This window comes from Platalea leucorodia (genome assembly GCF_965183815.1).
Source record: "Platalea leucorodia genome assembly, chromosome: 3".
Lineage (NCBI taxonomy): Eukaryota > Metazoa > Chordata > Aves > Pelecaniformes > Threskiornithidae > Platalea > Platalea leucorodia.
In genome coordinates, this window is record NC_138825.1 from 61,801,279 (window position 1) to 61,817,257 (window position 15,979).

At 34.9% G+C, this 15,979-nt stretch overlaps 1 protein-coding gene across 2 annotated transcripts in view; it reads right to left on the reverse strand.

Moving 5' to 3' along the window:
• VTA1 (vesicle trafficking 1) overlaps window positions 1–15,979 on the reverse strand; it is a 45,689-nt gene that overhangs the window by 23,141 nt on the left and 6,569 nt on the right. For both annotated transcript variants that reach the window (XM_082306558.1, XM_082306557.1), the window contains exons 2-5: window positions 8,108–8,202; window positions 4,730–4,857; window positions 3,990–4,065; window positions 2,123–2,234 (exon numbers count right to left, since the gene is read on the reverse strand). In XM_082306558.1, the coding sequence (XP_082162684.1) occupies window positions 2,123–2,234; window positions 3,990–4,065; window positions 4,730–4,857; window positions 8,108–8,202 (411 nt within the window). The remainder of the gene's footprint in view (window positions 1–2,122; window positions 2,235–3,989; window positions 4,066–4,729; window positions 4,858–8,107; window positions 8,203–15,979) is intronic.

A 15,979-nucleotide genomic window follows, 5' to 3' on the forward strand; every position in this document is an offset into this window, starting at 1 on the left:
CAGGAAAGAAGCTTCAATATATGAGATTGCATGATGAAAAGACAGAACCAGAAGAGAAACCAGTTTTCTAATGTTTTGACATGTTTAAAATAAAACCAATGTGCAGGAAATTACAAGTCTATTCATAACAATTTTGAAATTACAGGTTCAAACTTCAAAATCCACCTAAGACCCAGGCACAGACCCCAAACATGAATGAATGGAAACAAATAACTGCTTTTGTGTGTATACATGTGTGTGCGCGTGCGTGCACGTGTAAATATATGGGTCATATGTGTTAATACATATGAACATAAAACTTTATGTAGCCACCTCTACAACTACCGAACAAGTTAGATTTATCTCTTTTGCATTGTAGATTTGTTTATTGATCCTTTTTATTAGAAAAATTTATATTACTACGTTCAAGCTTAAGTTAAGAGATAAATGAGCATCAACTTAAGTGACATTTATTCAAGCCGTAAAGTCTTGTATACTAGCTCCGAGGAAAATTTAACATCATTTAATGTTCTTACTTGTTTCATTAGGTATGTGAAGAGTTATACACAGAGGTTATTGTCATTGTGCAGAATTAGTCTGATTTAATTTGCATAATGAAAATACCCATTCCAAAGACATCCTATTTCCGTAAGAGATTCACATTTAAAATTTGTATTTCAAGCTTCTGCGCTGACTAGGAAGGAAAATGAAGACACCCCTTATTAATGAAACTGATCGCTATCAAAAGCAAGTGGTGAAATGCAAAAAGAATTAAACATTCATAAAGCATATTAAGCATTGGAAAAAAATGCAAACAATGGACAAGTAAATGGGTGAAAATATTTTGAAAGTTAATTTAACAATTACATACCATTTTTATTTTTATATATTTCAGGAATGCATCATTTTTTTGCATAGATTTTGCTTCTCTCAATAACTGAAAAGCATGGTCAGTTTATAGAACAGTAATACTATTATCTGTTTCAGCAGTTTAACAAAAAAAGTTTTGTAAGTGATTTCATTCTCGCGTGTATCTGTAAAGCCTCTGGATCTATACTTTAGAAATAGGTTGGCATGATAAAGTTTAGAAATATTATGGCAGCTCTGTTTTGATTGTGTAGTTATTTTTGTAAAAACTACACATAATGACATAAGAGAACAGAGCTGTCTTTCTCAGAATAGGTTAGGATGTTATCAATGTGCTCCTGTAAGACAGAGTCTGCTTAGTATGTGTTCTGTTACTTCATGGAGAGGCTAGCTTGCGTCTGCTCATAGTGGTGGTGTCTGTCTTAAAAAAGCTCTAAATGAGAAAGGTTTGGATGCCCCTAACATTTCTTACCGAAGAGATAAGACTTTTAAGTTAGCAGCAGAGTTCAGACAGGTCTGAATGCATTAAACAGAAGACAGTAAAAGTTACAGTTTGGGAGATTTTAAACAACCTGTTCTGATAAACATTCATTTTGGTAAGTTGGTTGCCTTGGAAATCATCACTTTTTATCTAACAGTTAAGGAGGTAACTTCAAGGAATCCTGTACAGGAAAGTCAGGTAGCCAGAAGAACACAGGGAGTAACTAAAAACACAAGGAAAAGGGGGATGAGTGAGAAAGTGGCAGGAAATCCTATCTAAAAAGAGTAGGCCATAAACTTATTTTGAAAACCACATTATTCTGTAGGGAGGAAGGCGTTGTCTCACAATCAGGTGTTTGCTTTGAAGTTGAGTTCATCTACAATCAATCCATTTTCTATTCCTATTTAACTCCTTAGAGAGGATAAACTGGCAAAGGGATCACAACTTTACAGAACAGATTTAAAAGAAGGACTGTGGGTAGCATTGAAGAAATGCATGGTTCTGGCTCAAAGGTGACAATGCCTTCTTAGAGAGTAGCTGTATTCAAAATAATAATCCCCACTACAGAGGAAAGAAAAAAAAAATTTATTCAATAAGTCAATCAAATAGTAAAGTCCAATAAAAATAACAGTAGGAGAAGCAGAGAAGAAAAAGCAGAAGGCAGCCCACGGTGAATGGAACATTAAACAGGGAAGCTGTGCTTCCTGTGGGGTGCTCCCTGAAGAACTGTGCATACCACCATGTCAGTCTTGGCCCAGCCCTCTGCTCTTTTAAAAAGAAAAGGGAAGCACATACCAAAGCTCTCTCCTTCCATTCCAATAGGCCCAGGCTGAGGAGTCTCTCCGTTCTTCAGGCAGTTATGAATGTATGCTGCCTTCCACCTGGCGTACTTCCTGTGCTGGGCGTTCTGGGGAAGGGAAAAGGCCAGCCATTTTAACCACTCACTTCTGTGAATAAATGCATTCAAAACAAAAATAAAAGCACGTTTTCCACCCTGAGAAGAGATTATAAAACAAACTGCTTTCTCTGCTATCATTTGACACCCCTTTAAAGATAAACAACACGTGAAATTAATGGCTGAATTAAAAAAAAAAACTATATAAAAAGAATAGCTCTAACTGGATCTCAGCATGAAAGGAAAATGTGGAGATCTTAATTAATGCAGCACGTCAGGAAAAGGAAATAAATTATACCAGGATCATCTAGCGTGAGAGACGAAGCACTGTGTAGTAATTACTGATGTGAAATAATAAAGAAAACTTCCTACCTCCATAAACTTAGATGATTATTTACTTTAAATATTTGAAACTTAAAATGCTACTCCTGCTGATCAATAATATAAAATATCTTCTAATTACATTATTATACATTTTAAAAATGTATTTACATACAGGATGTCAAGTCTGTGAATTCCACGTAGGGCATGGAATAGTTTGGGACCAACACAGCCACGAGGTTGTTATGGGCCTGCAAAGCAGCAGAACTTTTGGTTTTTACGGCACTTTTACTAGTGTAAGCGTGGAAGCCTAGAACACTCAAGCATGTGATAAAAAAAAAAAAAAAAAAATTTGTAGATGACCTCTGTAGATTTAGGTGTCCTGACACATATTCAGCACTTACGTGATCCGCATTTGCTGATTTTATCTGATTGTTTAGCGCTGTTGCTGTCTATTATTTTCCAAGATATTTCAACCTTCCTCTAACAATCTTTGAAACTTGTCTTCATGAGTCAATAGCAGCTTTCTCTAATTTTTTTTTTCCCTTTCCAGAAGTTATCAACTATACCATGACATTTTTAAAATGAGCTTCTCATTCAGTTAATTTAGCAAGGAAATCTCACTTTTAATTTTCAGAACAAGGAATACTTTATTAAGAGTACCTGCTCCTCTGTATCTGAGATTAATTCTTCTGTGGGGCATGAATAATAGGGAGCAGCCGACTATGCACCTAATAGAAAAGTTTGTTTTGAAACAGACTAAGAGATTATTCTGGCATGCCTTAATAAAAGTAATTGTGATCTTATTCAGCCGATTCTGGAATGCTTGTTTGATCAAAAAATTACCTGCCATAAAAAGCACCATGTTAGTTACTTTAGTAGATATTTTTTTTTAATTAAAACATTCATATCCTAATGGCCAGATAGCAAGCCATTTTTTATGAAGTAAATTCATATTCTTCCAACTTAACATATCACCTTTGAAAAGTGGGGTTTGTTACAAACCAAAAATATCTGTTCTAACTAAAACTGTACACAATTCCACCACAGCAACTAGCACTAAAGTTCTTGCTTGCAGGGTGAAAAAAGTGAAGGTGGAAAAAGCCAGGAACCTTACATCATTTTCCCCTATAATCATTCCTATTTGTTCAATGTAATGCTGTGTCCCACAGTAATAATCAGACTTTGCATTTCTAACTGATACTTAAGTCATGAAGCATCTTCTAACAGATAACAGTCATCTAATATTTCACATGTAATTTATTTGAAATACTTATCACAATTCCTTATGACTTACTTACATGTATTTGACTACACAATTAGAATCTATGTTCTTTGAAGTTCATATTCACAAATTATAAAAATAACTTTACAGAACTAAAACAGTAATTTGCACTTGTGCTAGGAAAAGCAATCAGATAATACACTGATATCCCTAACACTTACCTCTTCAGAGAGCTCCCCAAATACTGTTAGAACGTCTATCAGGAGACTTGCAGTATAAAAGGACTTTATCATGTTTCTGTAAAAAAGAAAACATTTCATTAACTTGGTAATGTCAGTCTCTCAAGATCACATCTTAGAAGTTGGTATTTTAGATCATACTGGCTTATTTCAAACCAATCATTGCTAATTTTTTTCTTTTAATCTGATGTTACGGAACTTACTTCACAATGTTTAAATTTAGCAATATTATTAGCTAGTCTCTCGACTACTACACAAAAAGTTTTCACTATTTTTTAAAGCTGGTCATCTGTTCTGCACTTAGCTTCTAGTTTGGAATGTTCAATACAGGACATAGGACATCCTATACTATCTAGATAAAGCCTAGCAAAGTCATCAAGCTGTAGAAATTGCTGTAAATCAAACCACATAATGTATCATCACAACTATTTTAAAATCACTGGACAGTAAAAACTATAACATGCTTGATGCCAAGCTCAATATTAGCCTGGGGTTTTAGAAGGCTTGCCAGTATGTGAGCAACCTCCTAAAGAACACAAGAAGGAGGATACCAGTTAATGTGTGAAATTAGAGACATACAAGTAGTAACAAATCAAGTTTTCTGAAAGAGAAATGCATTAAAGCACAATTCTTGTTTCCAGTCAAATTAAAGAGAGTTTGGATATTCAAATTGCCTGACCAGTACCTTAATTCAGATAATAAAACCAAAGATTTTCACCTACTTATGAAATTGCCCAGCTCTGTCTTCATTATCTGCATACAAAAACATTTTCAAAGCATAATTCTCCACATGAGCAGAACCAACAATTTCCTGAGTAATTGCTTCATTATCACCAAATTGCTTTTTCATCTGAAAAAAGTTGGAAAAAATACATTCATTACCTTATTAGACCCTAGCAATTCTGCAATCTAATTCAAACACAAGAAGCTGCTGATTTAGACAAAGCTAAGTACAATTTAAACAAAAAAAACCTACATACACTTAATTATTTTACAGATCTCCAGCTTCTAGCATAACAAACGCTAAAAGTAGCATGCTAATGAGAAAGCACATTCTTTTGGAGGGAGAAATACTATGAATAAGTAGCTCTGAATACCTTCTTCAATCACAATAATACTTAAAAAAACCAAACCAAAAAAACCCTTTAAACACAACTACAATCTTGTGAAAGAGTAGCTACAGATATTTTTCCCCTTACTATACGAAAGACCAAGCACTCTGAAGCCTGTGTCAGGATGCAACACAGTTCAACTGATAAAGTAATGCATGCTTTATAAAGGTACTGTAGGTCAGAGTGATCATGTATCATCTTCTCTTCTAAGGTTATTTCACCGCAGTTCATTACATCTTTCAAAGAGTCAGAGCCCTACCTTGACTGGTCTAGTGACCTATGGATTTAATGGAGTTTTCAGCGTAAGCAGTGTACTGCAATTCAAAGACCTCTTTTCAAAGATGTTAGAGTCCAAGAATCCTCAGGTTTCCTAATAAAAATCAGTAAAGCAAACAACCCTCTAACAGTTACAACAGGTGGATTTACAGCTTCTGAATAGGCTTACTGTTCGCACATAAGGAAATCTGAGGTTATCCTTAGAGAACAAAAACAGGAACACTGCATGATACTAACCTGCAGCCTTTATTTTGCCAAAAGTTTTAAAAACAATCTCTGAATGGCAGTTATTTTTCACTGTCCACTGTGAAGAAAATTTAATCATGCAGGCTGCATTTCCATATTTTTTAAATTGCTGCCAACTTTTTAACACATAGAATGTTGCTAGAAAAGTTACTTGATTTCAGTAGTGAAATATAAGCTTTCTAAATAGAACTTCAAATTTGAAGACTTTTGTTAAACTCATACTCTACATAGTTTTCAAAAAGTATGTGTTTTACAAAGTGTAATCGTTTTTCTTTTGAGTGTACCACAATTTGTAAGTTGCAAGATACCTAACTGAAATGAAATATTGAAGTTAACTGAGGAAGAAACGATTTGTTTATATATATATATTTCACCAGCCTATATATACACCTTACACTCAGAAAATAACTTATTACTATACTTGATTTGATGTTCAATGGAGATGAGTTCAAATGCACAAATGACACTCAGTTCCATACGCTTCTAAAATATTAAAGTTCACCAAGTTGTTTACTTTTGAAATTACTCTTCACACAATCTGTGATTCAGTACAGCAGTACTGACGTTTTAGATGATGATTCATAATTTGAACCTAAAAATCAAGCAAATTTGGTTTAGTTTTCCTAAAAACATTTAAATCATTTAAATGAAACAGTTACCTATTGGAAAAGCAAAACACCACAATCATGTAAAAATATTTTTGACAGAAACATGCATTTTGGATACAAAATCACTGTATTTACTTAATTCACATATTTGGAATATTATGAAGTTTCTTGCAAAGAACACATCTGGTAATTTCCAGATATATCTACACTGTTTTATTCTTTGCTACTATAAAGTTCAGGATAGTTTGTAAGCTTCTGCCTTAACCTCTAAAATAATCAATGGTCGCAACACACAGAAAGCTGTGAGAAACACTTAGCACAGACGTGCAGCACCCCTTGTGCCTCCTGCTGGTTAAGGGCAGACTGAAAATGGCTGCTATTGAATTACAGCAGAGGTCCAATTTCTCAACATACCCAAGCTTCCTAGCCCCCAAAATGCTGTATTAGATCTGCTTAGAAGCGCTCTCTCCATCTTTCCACCACTTGGCTACGTAGAAGGAACTTCAGTACCTGAGCAGCAGTTCTCACACAGACCATCTTACCAGCAACTGAAAGATGAAACCACGGGTTTTTGCTGGTTTTCTAGTCTTTCCAAATTTGAAACAAAAGGAGTAACTGAACACTGCAGACAGATTAGTTGCTGCAGTACCACAAGGGATTAAATAAATTTTAACAATTCTTAGGGAATGAATAGGAAAATCTTTCGGAATTTTAATCTCATCTCTCTTGCCACCTATCTTCCTTTTTGAGCATGAAAATCAGAACCATTATAGATGTTAAAATTTGATGAAATAACACACTAAGAAGTCACTGTACACTGGATTATCCATTGCTTTAAAAAAAAAAAAAAAATCAGAGATAAAACATAGCAAGAAGCCCAAGGTACAAATAAAAGACTCATGTTTCATTTTTTTCCTGAAGAATTGAAGGCTGTTGCACTAGTTGCACACAAACGCTTCAGGCATTGCTATGACTAGATTTTGCATGGAATCATTAATACTGAACACAAAAAGAACCGCTACTTCATTTTTCAACATTACTTTCTGCTTCCAAATAAGCACTTAAACCTTTAAATCCCTACACTACTTCCTTTGAGACTATTGAAAACTACAGCATATGAACGTAAACAGCTCCTGGAACCTAAACTGACCACCTGTACAATGACTTTACCTTTCTTTGTTTAACGCAGTTCTATTTAAGGTTGTTTGCTTTTTAATACTATCAGGTCCACTCAAAAGAAAGTCGCATAGCTATCTCTTACCCACACAAATAAGACTGTGTTTACAAAAATGCATAGTATAAGACCCCCAATCTCTAGCAGAGGATACAATCAAAAGTGTCTTTATCTTTTAGAGAGTGTTTTAAAAAACTCCTTGGGTACAACAGTTTAGGTCAAAAATTTCAAAAGCACCAAGGACTAGGCTAGCCAGTCCCACAGCAGTGAAAATAACTCTCACAGACTTGAAGAAATCAAAAACAAATCAATAAAAAAATGTCTTCTAGAACTTCTGCATTTATTTCACAATGAATTATGATTTCTCATGAGAATACGTATGAATAAAGTATTGTAATTCATGTTGTCTAGACAAAACCTTACGGCAAATGTCTGCTGTATGGAATTTCAGTTACCTTTGTGCATGCATACATACACATAAACATATATACACATATAGCTTTATCTCCTTTCAATCCTTCTGCCAATTTATTACATACAACTTAAATTCATACAGTATGCCTGCATACAGAATAGTTGCATCAATGACTGATGACAGAGGAAAGATAGTATTTGCAGAAGCTTAAATAAAAATTAAAGTAACATTGTGAATCATTTTAGAGAAGAGCAATAAATTCTACTTACAGCTTCCAACTGATCCATAAGTTTGGATAAAAATTTACGGCATTCTGGGGTTTTACTATCAATCTTCATCCCCGTTTGCATCGCATACAAACGACCTTTAAAGGAGACAAACCACAAAAAAAATCAGAAGTGATTATCTAAGGCAAAACCCATAAGCAAACAAAGGAATGCCCCTGCCAACGCATCTGAAAGACAAACTCATCTTGTGGTTTAACAATGTACTACTACAGTACTACTGAGCAATGACAGCAAAATCTAGATATGCTCAGTCTTGCAGAGATACTAGAGATATTTTTCTAATACTTATGCTTCATTTTTCTCAATGAGTATTTCTGCTGATTTCAGATTGGTGCTTGTATCACTAGGATGCAATAGTAAGTGCTTTTGTAAATAATCACCATCCTCATTTGCAACTCCCTCAAACAGGAACTTCAAGTCTATTTTTATGCCTAATTATACGTGAATAATTTTCATATGACTTACATATATGTATAGAGTGTATGGATATATCTCAAACATGGAACTTCATGTAGCAGGAATTAGCCAGCTTTAAAACTCCACTTTAACAAACGGAATTAAGCATCTATTATATCCATGTATATGCATACATATCATCAAAAGACAAGACACAAACCTGATCTTTAAATCAGACACAACAGACTTTATTAAACTTCCCCTGCAAGTAAGGTTGCCAATTTTTCATATCATCTTGAAAATGAAGGATTAACATCTTCTGATTAAAAATGATCTTGTTACCACCAAAAATCTATGAATTTTAGATATGAACATGGCAGAACTTTATATGCTTCAGGAAACTGTGGGCAAGACCAAACAACTATTATTTACTAGGATTAACACACAGAGAGAACGGAAAATGGACAGAAATATCCAGTAACAAAATGCAAAGCATTTTTCATAAAAAAAAACCCATTCCACTAACTCTCACTCCTGACCCTCAAGGGAGTCCGACAAAACACCTTCAAATGCAGAGCTTAAGAACTAAAGGCTGTAACTCTACCAAATATTATCATGAGCTGGTTATTATGGCATACCCCAATGTCCTTCTTCCTGCAGGACAGAGTTCTGCACGTGATCCTTACTTGCTTCACAGCTTTACCATCTCTCTCCTTCCAAGCATTTCTTCATGCACTAAGACAGCCTTTTCCCTTCAAATTATCTCAGTAAACACAAATATAACACAGTTGTTTTCAAACTGCACTTATCCTGTTGTTTGCTGCAGAAGAAAGCATTATATGCTCAAAAGCTTGACTGCCTTTTCCAATCAATCTGTCTAATAAAACTAGATCTCTCTCTAGAAAATTTACCTAGGTTCTGCTGGTAAGCATGGTAATTTAACTCATTTTTCTGGATTTTAAAAGTAGTATTTCAGGTTTAATATACAATTGATTATTCAAACCAGAAAAAGTGCACATTCCTTATTTGGGATTGCAAAGTTGAATGTTAAAGCTGTTTGGCTGCCCGACCATTTAAACACCCCCAAAAATAATAAAGTACTCGTGCCTTCCAATGCCTCTCTACTTCTACATTTACAATTTATAAAACAACCTAGCACCTTCGTAGTCAAGTTTTCAGTACAGAAAAACCAAGTAAAAGTCTACTCTGAGCGAAACTTCAGGAAAAAATAAAGGCTATGAACAACCACAACAACTGACCATGACAAATGAAAGATGGCAATTTTAACAAAAATGGCTATGTAGGTCCTATGCTACGTAGGTTTCATCAAGTGACAACACTAATATTAAGCTAATTACTGATATGTACTCTTAAGCCCACCTGATTTATCTTCAGGATGCTGACACGTTAACATTAAAAATTATGAAACCAGCACATGTAAAGTTGAAATTACATTTCAAAGAAATCCAAACACAGAAAGATACAGAGATGTGTATCTAAGGCACTCAAATTAATTTAAGTCTACTGCCAATTAAAGTACCACAATCACATGATGAGTAGTTAATGGTTAGTCTTCTATTAAACTGATTTTTAAGTACATACTTGATTGTAAGCTTCCCTGAACACATTTCATGGTACAATTTAATAATGTAAAACTTAGGAATTAACACAATGGATACTAGACCTATGGGCCATCTAGATCAGTTATTTCTTTTTGCCAGATGCAAATATCAGACATTTTCAGAGGAAAGTAAGTTCATTTTAGACTGATTTGAGTTAGGGTGACATAAATTCAGAATACCCTTAGTCATTACCGGATATAGATTTATCTTACTTGCTGAAGTATGCACTTTCACATCTCTTCCAAAATTCCTCTACATAAAAAGAATTCTGTTTCCATATAAATGGAAATCTTGCAAATGTCTTTAGTCTTGAGGATTAGTTTAATCATTAAAAGATTTGCTTATTTGTTATCTGCTTAACTGTTACTCTTCTGCTACCTATATGTGGCTTTTTTTCACATTCATTGCAAATGCATCCACTTAAATAGTGAAAGCAAAATAATTTTTTTCCTCAATAATATCCAAAGGGGTGTATTTACAGGACTGTGACATCTGTAAGCTTTGTAGGCAGCCCTAAAAAGCCAGTCCTCTCTCCTCTTGGGATTTCAGAGAGTGAGAAGAACTTGAAGACCTCTTCAGGCATTCCAATGAACAAACACAGAAGAGTGAGTCTTGAACACACAGAGAACACTGGTCAAAGAACAATAGTTACAGGTAAGAAACGTGTTTTTCTTGTCTATATATACATTTACACTGTGAGTAACATCAAGCAATGTTCCATACCAATACCACTTTCCTGCTAACAAAAGACTGCGACCAAAGTGCCCAAGAGTCCTCAGGTCATTCAAGATCGAAGGACTATTATACAAAGGACTATTATACAAAGCGTACAGAGACTATCAAGAAAACATGAAGGTGCTCTAGCAGCAGCCCTACAGATATTAAGAACAGAGACCTTCTATAGACAGACTATTAATGTCACCCCAACTAAGATTAAATCACAGCAATTTTATCTCTGTACCACACAACTGACTATACGAGACAGTTACCACATCTAGCCATCAAACCCCAAATATATCAACATCTATGTAAATTGGAAAGGAGATTTCCTGCATGATCTTATTAACTGGTAAAAGGTCAAAGCACACTTAAGTTACCCTAACAAGACAGCCTACTGCAATCTTGAAGCACTTTCAAAGTTCAGAATTCTTGCATACTCACTTCTTCACATACAGTAATATATTTGAAAAGAGTACTGCATAACAAAACCTGCCCAGAGATAGGGCTCTGATGAGGCAATCATTGACATAAGGGCAAAAGCTATTCCTTCTTTCTCAAGTAAGTGGTGATCAAGAAAGAGTATGATGTTTGTGAAAAGTAGCATTCAGTACTGAAAGGGAGTCTTCACTCAATTACCTTTGATAAAACAACCTGATTGTAATGAAGAACTAGGCACCTTGCAGGTCAGAAAATGCAAACCATACCCTACCACTCAAAATCTCCTCGAGCATCAGTTTCAACTGATGAAGATACAGAAGGAAAGTGTACTCTCCAGTGTTTGAAACTCACCAGTGACAAACAAAATATTGTTAAGTACTTTTAGGCACACTTAATGCTTCACTCAGTGCTGCTCTAGTCAAAGGTGGGGCTAGGGAGTTGAAAACCTCTATCAACAATCATTAAACTTACCAAGCAGACAGCAAGCGAAGAAACAGAAGTGAAGTGACAGAAACAGAATAGGATGAAGAGAAATAATTTGGTATTTGCCTCTACAAACACTGTGGAAATAAAAATAATATTCTTTTAATGTTTTGAAATTTTGGTTTTGAAATTATCTGTCTGAAGAGCAATATGTGAGTGGATCTGGAAGCAGTAAGTAATCCCTTGCCTTATTACAGACAACAGGAAAAAGTGTCTACTAGTTCTACTCTTTACATTTTTGTGTATTACTATTACATCTTATTCCTAAGGCAAAGAATCTTAATTTATTTTCAAACACAAGTTTTTCCATGTCTGCATCTTTTGTCATCCTTCTGTCTGTTCTCTCTAATTTTGAAATGTCCCAAGTATTCTATATGAAGGCTATCCACAAGACCATGTTGGTTTTGATACTACTACCTTTGCCAATTAAGGCATCAGAAGTCTCCTACATATCTTTTACTTTTGTGTTTATCACACAAATATTACTTATGGTAAGGATACATGATAGTAACTGAAAGATATGTTTTGATCTAGTGAAGGAAATCTATTATGTCCTTTTCCTGTTTAACTTGCAGCAAATGGGAAAACTCATTTCATTACTATATTTTCAGCAGCAATGAGCAAAACATAATTTTCCTGTGTTAGTATCACCAGTGAAATTTTAAACTGGCAATTCATGGTCAAAGAACTGTCCTCCATGTTTATGTTGACAGGTAATCTCAGTAGCAAAGAACTCATAAGCAAGGGGCCAAAAGTTTACCACCTCCAACATCTCTGCTGAGAAAGCCAAATGCAACATGAGTTCAGCCCCTCCCCCCCCATCTGAAAGAAAACAGAGTCATCATTTACATTCCTTTAAATACAGCTGTTGTGGTTTCTATAATATTGCAAAAGCAGTGGAATGTATTTTTACTGAGCTTGCCAAGTCCCAAAAATTTTACTTTAATGCAAGTGGTTCAATATCTAATAACTTAATCTCCTGAATGGTACGGACACCACAGAAAGAAATCCTCTTAGTGTTCTGTATTATAATTGCATTATTTCGCCTTTTAAAAATACTACACTTGAGATGCCATTTTACATCAAAATTATTTCAGGGTTCTTCACTTCAGAACTTCTCTCTATACATTGAAAAATTTTTAAAGTACATGTCCCTAATGACCACAGTAACATACTGTAAAACTAAACAACTAGACTTACAGGAGCCATTTGCTTGGTAACTTTTGACAAAAAAATTTCCTCTGTGAAAAGCCGAGCTGCTGAAAATTCTGATATAAAAAGACAGCTAAAACCATACATTGTAGCTGCAAAAGTTTAAGTTTTTAAAGCCTAAATGAAGTATTTGAAGAATGCAGATAATCTTGGAAATAAGTGACCTGTAATTCTCATCTCTCTTCACTATTTGTGATGAAGATCTGGAATACCTGGGAACAAATAAATGAATGCAATTATTGGTTCTTTTTAAGCTTGTTTTACGCACTTGGCTTCATAACAGTTACAATCTATATTTTTTGCCCCCTTTATCCAAATCAAACAGCAAAAAAGATTTTTGTGTGGCCAATGACAGTAGTATACGCAGAAAGTAAAGAACTAAGGAGGTAAAGGAGACTACATAGAGCTAATGTCTAAATATTAATTAATATTGTAAGTAGAGCTAAAGTAATTTGTAATCTTTTATGCACGAAGACAGAACTGTTTTACCAATTATTAACTAAAAGAGGGTTTGCTCTCAGTTTGCAGACAGGACATTTATCTTCAAATTCATAAAGACTTGGCAAGTAATCATTCTCAGAAAAATGTTTAGCCACGACAACTACAGAATTTATGTCTTGATTTGTTGCCCTTAATCTTTGTTCAGCAAATACTAAGTGTGGGTGTGCTGGAAGGAATTATACAGTGAGCTTTACAGAAACTTCTCTGCTTTTATTTATGTCACGTAATACCACGTTATTTTTCCTTTGCTAATACACAGCACAATTTCAGAGCGAGTATTTTGTCTTTAGTATGTGCCAGGCATTCATTCCTAATACACAGTAAGTTATTCCAGATTTATGTTTGGATAACAACTGAAACTCCCCTCACTCCCATTTTAAACTAACTCCATGCCAAGTAAAAATACTGGAGAAGAAAAGTTCCAGCCAGCAAGCATGCACAATACGTTGATTCTATCTTCTAAATTCTGTCCTACTATCCATCTTTCTTTTTCCTGGTCTAACAGGATCAAAAGATCACAGTTCTTTTTCCCCACATGTATTTAATTCTTTAGTATAGAAAAAAAAATTACTAGGAACTGGAATATTTTTGACATTTAATAGTAACAAACTGACATTAAACAGCAACAAGGAACATTGCCATAAACGTTGGCCATATTTTGATTCTGAGATGAAAAGAATGAGATGAAAGCTTTTTCAGGCCATAATTTATCACTCATTCATATTCTACACCTTCCTCTTCCCTTTCTCAAATCACTGACAGAAAAATATTTGTTAACTGTTTGGTACAGGAAGACAACAGTTGGAATACAAATGTGGGAAGCAATGTTTAAAAACATTAAATTGGATTGTACTTAAACTACTGCAAATGCATTTTCATAAAGAATGCATCTGCAAAGAAAAACAAAAATTATTCTTGCTTTTGTGAACATTAATGTATCATACTTCATTCGTGTAATTTCTGCATGCAGATCATAAATATATGCTATTTCTACACGGCTAAGTCAAAGTTGTCTGAATTCAAAGACTTTTAAAAATAGATTTAATAGCACTGACAAACAAACTTTTTTTGTTTGCCTGATGCCTCCTCTTCATTATACGATGCTGAAGGGAACTGGCAAAAGACAAGGGAAGTATTAGGCTGGCAGCATCAATCCAAAATCTGAAACATTCCAGACAAAACAAATTACTTTTAAATATTTGTTTTCAAGTAAAATTAGTTTAACGAGGAATGCAAGAAAAAAAAAATTCCGAGAAGTGGGGGGAAGGAAGACTACACACAAAGTTAATTGAGAAACTCAAAACAAAAAAAGGATAGTATCATGACCCCTTCTTCCCCTCAGATTCTTCCATAGTATTCTAAGTCCTACAGAGGAAAATGGATTGATAACAATATATTTCAAGGTTATGTTACACGCTAGACAAACTTTGTCAAGTCAAAACTGCCTCAAGTAAAATGTCTCTTACTTAAAATTACTGCAGGTTATAGTAAATTACATTAGAATTCACTGTTATTTGAAGAACAGCAACTTGCAAACAAACTAAATAGGCAAAACAAAATTTGGAATTACAAACAAGAGTGGCAATTATGAAGGTTAGATGACAAAACAAGTAATCACATAATATCTATTATGAATCCTAGGAAATCACTCAGTATTCTACACTGCCATTCTTCACTGTGGTTTAAGGACCAATTTTGGTCTTGTAAAATTTGAGCAAGAGATCTATATGTGGAACTCACAGATTTCTAAGTTTTTGAACAATATTTAAACTGTCAGTATTTTTCAAAGCTTGTCTCTATAGTCTAAGAAAGAAAACGAAATATTTCTAATTAAAACAGAAAAACTACCTTAACTGTAGGATTTCTAGCAATTGAGATCTCAAGAAGGCAAAAGGAGGAGAAGGCAGCTACTCTGGATTAGTTATGGTCAAGTCATGTGGATAAAACAGCTTGTAGTGATTAGAGCACAAATCTGAAGCACTCCTGTGGAACACCCTCCTGTTTAGTTTAAACTGGAAGAAACCTTTTTCATGCTCTCAAACTACTCTGTGAGGTGAAACAAAGCACCCTAGACGGGCATGACCATGAGATAAGTTTCCGAAGTGCACTCTTGACCTTAATTGCTAACAGCATCCAGGGCTGCATTAGGATTGCACTGCCAGCAAGTTAAGGGAGGTGATCTTTTCTTTCTACTCAGCCATGGTGCGACACACCTAGAGTGCTCGGCCCAGTTCCAAGAGACATGGGAAGAGCCACAAAGATGATGAAGGGCTAGGAACATCTGTCATACCAGCAGAGGCAGAGAGCTAGGACTGTTTAGTCTTGAAATGAGAAGGCTCAGAGGGTCTTACCAATGTGCATAAATACCCGATGTGGGAAGGGGGGCAGTGGGCAGTGAAGACAAAGCTGGACCCTTCTCAGTGGTGCCCAGTGACAGGACAAGAGGCAATGGGCACAAAATGAAATACAGGAAATGCCATTT